General features: G+C 42.6%; 1 protein-coding gene across 3 annotated transcripts in view; it reads left to right on the top strand.

The window, feature by feature from the left end:
• The first annotated feature begins 3010 nt into the window (after nucleotides 1-3010).
• Nucleotides 3011-11127, top strand: part of gnao1a (guanine nucleotide binding protein (G protein), alpha activating activity polypeptide O, a) — a 126983-nt gene continuing 118866 nt past the window's right edge. For all 3 annotated transcript variants that reach the window (XM_024379393.2, XM_024379394.2, XM_024379392.1), the window contains exons 1-2: nucleotides 3011-3465; nucleotides 3646-3688. In XM_024379393.2, coding sequence (XP_024235161.1) covers nucleotides 3348-3465; nucleotides 3646-3688 — 161 coding nt within the window. In that variant the 5' untranslated portion in view covers nucleotides 3011-3347. The remainder of the gene's footprint in view (nucleotides 3466-3645; nucleotides 3689-11127) is intronic.

Here is an 11127-nt window from a genome sequence, read left to right as displayed (position 1 = left end):
GTGTATCAATACACTCAGTCACTACAACGATACAGAAACCCTTGATAACAGTTTCCGGTGAGGAAGGAAACCGCTCAAGGATTTCACCATGAGGCCAGTTACAGAGTTTAACGGCTGTGATAGGAGCTACTGTAACTAAGGATGTAACAATAATAACATAAATGACAGAGTAAAAAGAAGGAAGCCTGTACAGAATAAAAATATTCCTAAACATGCATCCTGTTTGTAATAAAGGTCTAAAGTAATATTGAAACAAAAAAAATCCAGCAATCTACACACAATACCCCATAATGACAAAGCAAAAACAGGTTTTTAAAAATGTTTGCAAAATTATTATACATTGAAAAATACGGAAATGTCACATTTACATAAGTATTCAGACCCTTTACTCAGTACTTTGTTGCAGCACCTTTGGCAGCGACTACAGCCTCGAGTCTTCTTAGGTATGACGCTACAAGGTTGGCACACCTGTATTTGCGGAGTTTCACCCATTCTTCTCTGCAGATCCTCTTAAGCTCTGTCAGGTTGGATGGGGAACGTTGCTGCACAGCTATTTTCATGTCTCTCCAGAGATATTTGATCGGGTTCAAGCCCGGGCTCTGGCTGGGCCACTCAAGGGCATTCAGAGACTTGTCCCGAAGCCACTCCTGCATTGCCTTGGCTGTGTGCTTTGGGTCGAAGTCCTGTTAGAAGGTGAACCTTCGCCCCAGTCAGAGGTGCTGAGAGCTCTGGAGCAGGTTTCCATAGAATCTCTCTTTACCTTGCTCCGTTCATCTTTACCTCATCCTGATTAGTCTCCCAGTCCCTGCCACTGAAAAGCATCCCCACAACATGATGCTGCCATCACCATGCTTCAACGTAGGGATGGTACCAGGTTTCCTACAGAAGTAACGCTTGGCATTCAGGCCAAAGAGTTCAATCTTGTTTTCATCAGACCAGAGAATCTTGTTCTCATGGTTTGAGAGTCATTTTGTGCCTTTTGACAAACTCCAAGCGGGCTGTCATGTCCCTTTTACTGAGGAGTGGCTTCTGTCTGGCTACTTTACAATAAAGGCCTGATTGGTGGAGTGCTGCAGATTGTCCATCTGGAAGGTTCTCCCATCTCCACAGAGGAACTCTGGAGCTCTGTCAGAGTGACCATCGGGTTCTTGGTCACCTTCCTGACCAAGGCCCTTCTCCCCCGGTTGCTCAGTTTGGCTGGGCGGCCAGCTCTAGGAAGAGTCTTGGTGGTCCTAAACTTCTTCCATTTAAGAATGACGGAGGCCATTATGTTCTTGGGTAACTTCAATGCTGCAGACATTTTTCGACACAATCCTGTCTCTGAGCTCTACGGACAATTCCTTTGACCTTATGGCTCGGCTTTTTCTCTGACATGCACATTCAACTTTGGGTCCTTATATGGTTGTGTGCCTTTCCAAATTATGTCCAATCAATTGAATTTACCACAGGTGGACTCCAATCAAGTTGTAGAAACATCTCAAGGATGATCAATGGAAACAGGATGCTCCTGAGCTCAATTTCTGGTCTCATAGCAAAGGGTCTGAATACGTATGTAAATAAGGTATCTTTTTAAAAATTGTAATACATTTGCTAAAGTTTCTAAAAAACTGTTATTGTTAGCTTTGTCATTGAGGGGTTTTGTGTGTAGATTGCTGAGGATATTTGTATTTAATCCATTTTACAATAAGACTGTAAAGCAAACAAATTTGGAAAAAGTGAACGGGTCTGAATACTTTCTGAAGGCACTGTATTTTCAAGCATAGTGGTGGCTGCATCATGTTATGGGTATGCTTGTCATCGGCAAGGATTAGGGAGTTTTTTTTAGGATAAATATACATGGAATAGAGCTAAGCACAGGTGACAAACTAGAGGAAAACTTGGTTCAGTCTGCTTTCCAACAAACACTAGGAGACAAATTCACCTTTCAGCAGGACAATTACCTTAAATACAAGGCCAAATATTCACTGCAGTTGCTTACCAAGATGACATTGAACGTTCCTGAGTGCCTATTTACAGTTTTGACTTAAATCGGCGTGAAAATCTATGGCAGGCTTGAAAATGATCAACTTGACTGAGCTTGAAGAATTTTAAGAATAAATGGGCAAATATTGTCCAATCCAGGTGTCCAAAGCTCTTAAGCCTTGTTCACACTGCAGGCCTCAATGTTCAAATCAGTTTTGTTTTTCAAATCTGTTTTGGAAAACTGACTGTCCAAATAGCAAGTTACAAGTCACCAAATCAAATGTGTGTGTTCAGAGGCTGGTTATGGCACATGGCACAGCCAGGTAACTGGCCTCATGTGCACTGCTGAATAATGAATTTAAATCTATTGTATTGAATAATACATTTCATTTGACCTACATTCAATGGTCTTGTAAAATAACTTAATTGTCACAACAAATAAATCATGAATGAATTCAAAATCTATGAAAAATACCTGCTGGTGTTTCAAAACTAAATATGGGTTTCATCAGATGCTAATGATGTATTCCAGCCATTTACATGTACTCATTTAACAGATGCTCACTCTTATCCAGGGCTACTAACATGAGCAATTAGAGTTAAGTGCCTTGTGCAAGGGCACATTGACTTTTTGCCTAGGGGATTCGAACCAGTGACCTTTTGGCTACTGGCCACATGCTCTGAACCATTAGGCTACCTGCCGACCCATAATTAGATGAACTGTGTGCTATTTGCATAATAAGTTAATTACAAGCCAATTATGATTTAATAAGATCACACCTAACCCCGACAGACAATGTGTTTTGCTTCCTTTGCATATCAGAGGAAATCTGACACAACTGGAAAGCTACCTGCTCTGTTACAAGAAATCCCTGTCCGAAAAGTTAACCCCTGTAGAATAAATAAAATAAAAATGACTTGAGACGGTCAAACAGGCAGTGCAAAACGGTACTCTGCCACCAGGACCGTGGCTCGAGCATGTCTCCTGCGCTGATTGGTCCTGACGTCAGCGAGATTGTCTGAGTGCGGAGCCAAGCGCGCTCCCCACATTGAGCAAGCTAAACGATGCGAGCGCTCGCAGCCGTCGCCGCCGCCCAGTAGAGTTTCCCAGCCCGCGGACCAAGCACAACAACACCGAAAAAAACAGACCGTGTGAGGGCAATATACGAAGACCAGTGCTTTTTTCAAACAAGTGTCAAACGTTATCGTGGGGGATTTTTTTAAATGCTTTAACTAGTCGCTGACAGAGCGCGAGAGAGTGGAACGAGAGCAAGTCAGCCAGCCTAGAGAGGGATAAGGAAGAAAGAGGGAAAGTAATTGCTGGTATATTTTGGTCCTCGCCAACCGTTACTTTGGATATCAAGAAGATCAGAGGTTGTGTAGTCATGGGATGTACACTGAGCGCCGAGGAGAGAGCGGCTTTGGACAGGAGCAAGGCTATCGAGAAAAACCTAAAAGAAGATGGAGTCACTGCCGCGAAAGACGTAAAACTACTCCTGCTTGGTAAGATGCTTCAGGAGGAGGGGTGGCCCTCGGCTTCTTGTCCATAATCTGAAGTGTCAAAATCACACACCCGCTTTCTGGTTCCATAGCCAGACGCTAATCTGACTATGAATAGGAATATAAATGAAAACTACAGCATTTATGTACTTTACAGCCCCTTGTCTCTTTTCATCCCTCCAGGGGCTGGGGAGTCAGGAAAAAGTACCATCGTGAAACAGATGAAGTAAGTGCCACGGTCTAGCAATTCTTTGCATTTAATGTGTGTGATGGATAGGCTACGCATGAGGCTACACACACACAGTGGCTATAGCTTGTGATTGAAGAGTATAGGCTACAGAAGCTTATTTGGTCCGCCATATTTTAAAGTAATTATTACCTTTACTGGCGGGAAGAGTTACTGGCGGTGTAATTTATTGGCGTAAACCAACAGCGTTGCGGTTACGGGAACATATCGATGAGCTGTTCACAAAAATGGTGCTGAAATCGGAACCTGTTTTGCCTACAGCTAATGCACTTTGGCTTTCACCGAGAGCTTGTCTGTCTACAATAAACCGCGCACTGACCAGTTTCGAGAATCCCTCTCAATTAATCTTTGTGGCATGTTTAATCGCACATTTATGCCCCCTGGCCCTCATTATTTGATCTCGCGGTGTGCGGGCTGCTTTATCAAGTGTAGAGAAATAAGCGTGTAATAGCTACTATATGTAACCGGGGTATAGAATACAGCCTTAAAACTGGACACCTTTTGTGGGCTATATCTGCTGGTTTGAACGTTTGGTTGGTGTCAATGCCAAATTAGTTGATTCTGTGAAGTAACCCCATGCGATATAGTTGATGAAGATATTACATTGTTCTCAAATAGCCTACACACATGTAGGATATCTGGTCGAATAATTGGGTGGGAACTTATCACGGCCATTTTTATTTGCCTGCCTCTAAGCCAACACCCTTTCTTTGCCGAATTACATGCCTTTAATCAATCAAACCAATCGTTAAGCAATTTCAGACATTCATCTAATTAAGAAGTCAGATTAATGTTTTAATGGCTGTCATTATTTCAACTGTATACCAGCATAGTGTGCGTCTTGGTCTCAGTTTGCTGTGGGGAAGCATCTAGACTTATATATATTAATCTTGTCTAGAATAGGCTGGTGTATGCCTACACTGGCATTGGCACATTCGTAGTTTTGATTATGGTTTACGCAACCTATAATAAAGAAAGGGACAGGAATGCGACTGGTTGTCAGATATTTGATAAAGAAACGCCTCACATTTTCAATTGATTGCAGGGCTACTGCCATTTTCAGACACCTTCTGAGTAATTCCTGTCTGTGATTAAATAACATCTAATAGCTACCACAACCTTTTCAGTTTAAACTTTTTTACCACATGAATCAAAGTACCTATTGCAGAATAATTTCAGCCGGTTTCGGTGGTGGACAGCGCCCCTCAGCTTGTGCTCAATGGTTTCCCTTCTGACATTCTCGACTCTTTCCGTTATTGGGATCAAGTTCTCTGGACAAGGGTGGAAAACCCGGAGTGGCATTTCACACCTTTGGTCATCTCTGGATGTTCAATGACGTGTTGTAGTGATTTCAGCGGGTCTGGAGGTTTAGGGTAATGCAATATTGTGTGGATGAAGGGTGGGTGGGTGGTGGGCGGGTTGAATAAAGAGAAAGCATTGCATTAAAAATCCATAAAATGTATAATTCTTGTTGAATTCGTATCTGTAGGCTACATTTAGTTTTTTCTTTCATTAGTTGTATCTGCTGTTAGGCCCTAAAGCTTGGGCTTAGGCTACGCACTAACTGTTGCATGCCAAATACACACCAATTGCCAAATCATTTTGGGAACGTTGACAGAAAAAGTATTAGAGAAAAGCTGTAATATGGAGAGATTAAAATAAATAGAAGGGAGGGCCAGAACAGTAGTCTAATTTTTGGGAAAGATTTAAGTGGTAAAAGAGGATGATGGCGGTGCCGGCTATGTTATGTGTAATGATTGTGAGGCGCTATACAAATTCGACAGTCACAAGACGGGGACATCATGGGAACTGTACTGTTCAGATGGGTTCAATGGAATAGCAGCCCAACTGAAGTCTGGACACTGACTGTAGGTCTATAACCTCTACAATAGCTTAATATAATATTAACTCCTGCCGATCTAAGAATGTCTTGCAGTAAAATTATAGACCAAATGTAAATTGACTCAGGAACAGGAGTGGAGAAATATTATTTATTTCTTTCAGCGTCTTGAAAGCTGATAGTATTTTAAAAATCACACAATATTGATCTAAGCTGAACTGAAATCTTATCAAAAACATGTTGGGTCATTTTAACAGCTCATAATTTCCTTAAAACCAGTCAAATTGGAAATTTTACCCGAACATTTTTTCCCATTTCTTTTTGTTGAGTTATTTAATTTTCTCCCTGGTCCCTAAACGACTACAGAGAAGCAGAGATGAAAGAGAAAAACTTTACCGATGTCAACTAGATGAAGCATTCATTCTATCGATCTATGACATTCTGGTGAGCAAGGTTTTATTTAGTCTTCTAGAGCAACAAGTAATGACAGAAGAAAAGCTGCATGTATCTAATTCTAGTCAAGTTGACAAACAAAGCGTCAGAAATAAGAAGAAACTTAGTCCCATCTATAAAGGCCTGTCAAAAAAATGGTTCCACCATCTGACCGTACAGTGTATTTTCTATATTTGCAGGTTAGGGTCGGGTGCGGGCCTCAGATTCTCACTTCATTACATAGTCGGGCGGTTGCCGATGTGTTATTAGCAATTACAGGCGGGTGCGGGTGAACAAACAGCTGACCCACGCATCACCATTGTGTTGCTAAGGGAGCTGTTACCTTGGTAGATTCGATTGAGATTGTGTTTTTTGTAAATAGGTACATTGGTGGCATGTGCAACATCATTTCATTATGAAGAAGAAACCAAATTGCATTTGATGCAAAAGTGAGTGAAAAATGATAAGGGAAGGTTTTAAAAGCAATTTCCTAACTACTCTAACCAAATGCAATTATATTTGTCACATGCTTCGTAAAAGAACAGGTGTAGACTAACAGTGAAACGGTTACTTACGGGCCCTTTCCAACATTGAGTAACGATAATATGTGCAGGGGTACGAGGTCGAGGAATGAAGTGACTAGGCAACAGGATAGATAAAACAGTAGCAGCAGCGTATGTGATGAGCCAAAAAGATTTGTGCAAAAAGGGTCAATGCAGATAGTGAAATAGTTAACCAAATAGCAACCCGGGCTAACTATTTATCACTCTTATGACTTGGGAGTAGAAGCTGTTCAGGGTCCTGTTGGTTCCAGACTTAGTGTATCGGTACCACTTGCCATGCAGTAGCAGACAGAACAGTTTATGACTTGGGTGGCTGTAGTCTCAATTTTTAGGACCTTCTGACACCATCTGGTATCTAGGTCCTGGATGGCTGGGAGCACAACCCCAGTGATGTACTGGGCCTCACTACACTCTGTAGCGCCTTGCAGTCAGATGCCGAGCAGTTGCCATTCCAAGCGGTGATGCAGCCAGTCAAATGCTCTCAAATGGTGCAGCTGTAGAACATAGAGGATCTGAGGGCCCAGGACAAATCTTTTCTAGCCTACTAAGGGGGAAGAGGCGTTGTCGTGCCCTCTTCACAACTGTGTTGTTGTGTGTGGACCATGATAGATCCTTAGTGATGTGGATACAGAGGAACTTGATGCTCTCGCCCCGCTCTACTACTATTACAAAAAAGGTGCTATATAGAACCTAAAAGGGTTCTTCAGCTGTCCCCATAGGATAACCCTTTGAAGAACCCTTTTGGTTCCAGGTAGAACCTTTGGGTTCCATGTAGAACCCTTTCAACAGAGGGTGCTACATGGGACCCAAAACGGTGCTCCTATGGGGACAGCCAAATAACCCTTTTGAAACCATTTTTTCCTAAGAGTGTACAGCCATTGATGTTGATGTTTTCTGTGGTCCACGATCAGCTGGTCTCACTCTGCCAGGTCTCTGACCTTCTCTCTATAGGCTGTCTCATTGTCGTCGATGATCAGGCCTACCAACGTCGTCTCGTCAGCAAACTTAATGATGGGTAAGGAAATTGTGCACGGCCACACAGTCGTGGGTGAACAGGGAGTACAGGAGGGGCCCCCTGTGTTGAGAGTCAGTGTGGCGGCTATGTTGTTGCCTACTCTCACCACCTGGGGGCGGCCTGTCAAGAAGCCCAGGATCCAGTTGTAAAGGGAGGTGATCAGTCCCAAGGTCCATAGCTTGGAGGTTACTATGGTGTTGAACACTGAGCTGTGTAGTCAATGAACAGCATTCTCACATAGGTGTTCCTCTTGTCCAGGTGGGAGAGGACAGTGTGTAGGGCAATAGAGATTGCATCTTCTGTGGATCTATTGGGGCGGTATGCAAATTATAGTGGGTCTAGGGTGTCAGGTAAGGTAGAGGTGATATGATCGTTGACTAGTCTCCCAAAGCACTTCATGATAACATAAGTGAGTACCTATTGGTAAAAATAAATTAGGGCGGTATTATGAATTGGAGTGGGTCCAGGGTGTCTAGGATAATTGTGTAGTGTAGATGTGAGCCATGACCAGCCTTCCAAAGCATTTCATGGCAACAGATGCTAAGGGGAAATAGTCATTTAGACAGGTAACCTTGGTGTTATTGGGCACAGGGATTAGGGTGGTCTACTTGAAACGTAGGTATTACAGACTGGGTCAGGGAGAGGTTGAAAATGTCAGTGAAGACGCTTGTCAGCTGGTTGGCTCATGCTCCGAGTACACGTCTGAATGTTAACCTGTTTAAAGGTCTTACTCACATTAGTTACGGAGAGCGTGATCACACAGTCATCCGGAACAGCTGGTTCTCATCCATGGTTGTGCTGTTTGTCTCGAAGCGAGCATAGAAGACATTTAGCTTGTCTGGTAGGCTCACGACTGGGTTTCCCTTTGTAATCCGTGATAGTTTGCAAGCCCTGCCAAATCGGACGAGTGGCAGAACCAGCGTAATAGGATTCGATCTTAGTCCTGTATTGACACCTTGCCTGTTTGATGGCTCGTCAGATGTCTTAGCAGGATTTCTTATAAACGTCCGGATTAGCTTATTCTAAGTTAGTCTTGAGGTTCTGCTCACCTGTCTTAATATTAGGGATTGTGCACCAGGTGTTAACAAAGACACCACTCCCTTGAGCTTACCCGAGGCTGCGGTTCGATCCTGCCGGTACATAAAAAAATCCATGTCCTTGTTTGGCCACGACTCCTAGAAATTTAGAATATTACAGTTCTCCAGGTCCCGTTGATAGGATAGTCTTGAACGGAGCTTGTTCAGTTTGTTCTCCAGTGATTGTATGTTGTTCATCAATAGAACGGAGCGTAGAGGGGGTTTAAGAGTCGAGGCTGTTATAGCAGCAAAGGGGGGACCAACTTCATATTAATGCCCATGATTTTGGAATGAGATGTTATACAAGCAGGTGTTCACAAACTTTTGTAATGAGATAGAGATATAGATGATAGATATGCACACATGCAATAATTTCAACTATTTCTGAGTTACAGTTCATTAGGAAATAGGTCAATTTAATTAAATTCATTAGGCCCTAATCTATGGATTTCACATGACTATGCAAGGGCGCAGCCAATCAGAATAACTTATTTCGCACAAAAAGTGCTTTATTACAGAAATAAATACTCCTCAATTTCATCAGCTGTCCAGTTGGCTTGTCTCAGAAGATCCTGCAGGCGAAGAAGCCGGATGTGGGGTCCTGGGCTGGCATGGTTACACGGTTGTGACGCCGGTTGGACATGCTACCAAATTCTCTAAAACGATGTCTGAGGTGGCTTATGGTAGAGAAATTAACATTAAATTCTCTGGCAACAGTTCTGATCGCGACAAACCATTTCTGTATGGACCTCACTTTATGCACGGGGGTATTGTCATTGTGAAACAGGGAAGGGCCTTCCCCAAACCTTTGCCATAAAGTTGGAAGCACAGAATCGTCTAGAATGTCATTGTATGCTGTAGTGTTAAGATTTCCCTTCACTGGAATTAAGAGGCCTAGCCCGAACCATGGAAAAACAGCCCCAGACCATTATTCTTCCTTCACCAAACTTTACAGTTGGCACTATGCATTGGGGCAGGTAGTGTTCTCCTGACGTTGCTTCCAGAGGCAGTTTTGAACGCGGTAGTGAGTGTTGCAACAGAGGACAGAATTTTCACATGCTTACACGCTTCAGTACTTGGCGGTCCCGTTATGTGAGCTTGTGTGACCTACCACTTCACGGCTGAGCCGGTTGTTGCTTCTATATATTGACTTCAATAACGGCACTTACAGTTGACCGGGACAGCTCTAGCGGGGCAGAAATTTAACAAACTGACTTGTTGGAAAGGTGGTATCCTATAATGTTGCCACGTTGAAAGTAACTGAGCTCTTCACTAAAGCCATTAGACTGCCAATGTTTGTCTATGGAGATTGCATGGCGGTGTGGTCGATTTTATACACCTGTCAGCAACGGGTGTGGCTGAAATATCCACTGATTTGAAGGGGTGTCCACATAGTTGTGTGTGATATATATACACACACACACACACACACACATTCTATAGATTTCAACAATTTTGTATAACAATAAATAAAACTCAAGTTTTGAATTCGGCATTGTTTTGTGTATCCGTTCATAAAGCATATGCCATGGAATCAGTACATAGAAATTTTCCTCCCCTCTATTTTGCAACCTGTATGGCACAGCTGTCAATGTTTTGGTCCTTAAATGAAACTGGTATACTTTATCACAATTTTCTTTAGCCAATTTTGGTCTTTAATGCAGGGCCGACAGACAAGTTCCTTACCTTCAGGGTATTTATTAACAAGGCACAGTACAAGGACACAGAGGTGCAAGGAGGAAGATTTGATGGCTTGTAAGGCCAGTAGGTAAGTTTGTGATACAAGTTATGATATGAGGTAGTGGTTCTGGGGGATACAACATATTAGGCTATTCAAAACAAAGTGCCATAACTAATAGGATAATGATAGTGTATAACAGGAACAAAGGATGTCACCGAGAGAGATATATCTCTACACACAGAGTGTACAAAACATTAGGAACACCTGCTCTTTCCATGACAGACTTACCAGGTGAAAGCTATGATCCCTTATTGATGTCACTTGTTAAATCCACGTCAGTGTAGATGAAGCGGAGGAGACAGGTTTAAGAAGGATTTGTAAGCCTTGAGACATGGATTGTGCATGTGTGCCATTGAGGGTGAATGGGCAAGCCAAAATATTTAGGTGGCTTTGAACGTGGTATGGTAGTGTCCATGCCCCGATTAATTGAGGCTGTTCTGAGGGGAAAGAGGGTACAATTCAACATCAGGGAGGTGTTTTGTACACATACATTCAGACAAAGGAAGTATTCTAAGGCATATAAGTGGTCTAATTGGCAATGTATATTTACAGTGAGCACCAAAAGTATTGGGACAGTGACATTTGTTGTTTTGGCTCTGTACTCCAGCACTTTGGATTTGAAGTGATACAATGACTAGGAGGTTAAAGTTAACTGTCTGCTTTAATTTGAAGGTAAGAATAGAATATGTTTCTAAGCACGTCTACATGAATGTGGATGCTACCATGATTACGGATAGACCTGAATGAATCA

The sequence above is a fragment of the Oncorhynchus tshawytscha genome, linkage group LG19 (genome assembly GCF_018296145.1).
Source record: "Oncorhynchus tshawytscha isolate Ot180627B linkage group LG19, Otsh_v2.0, whole genome shotgun sequence".
Taxonomy (NCBI): Eukaryota; Metazoa; Chordata; class Actinopteri; order Salmoniformes; family Salmonidae; genus Oncorhynchus; species Oncorhynchus tshawytscha.
The sequence above is the reverse complement of the archived record's forward strand: the minus strand, read 5'-3'. Positions and strand labels throughout refer to the sequence as shown.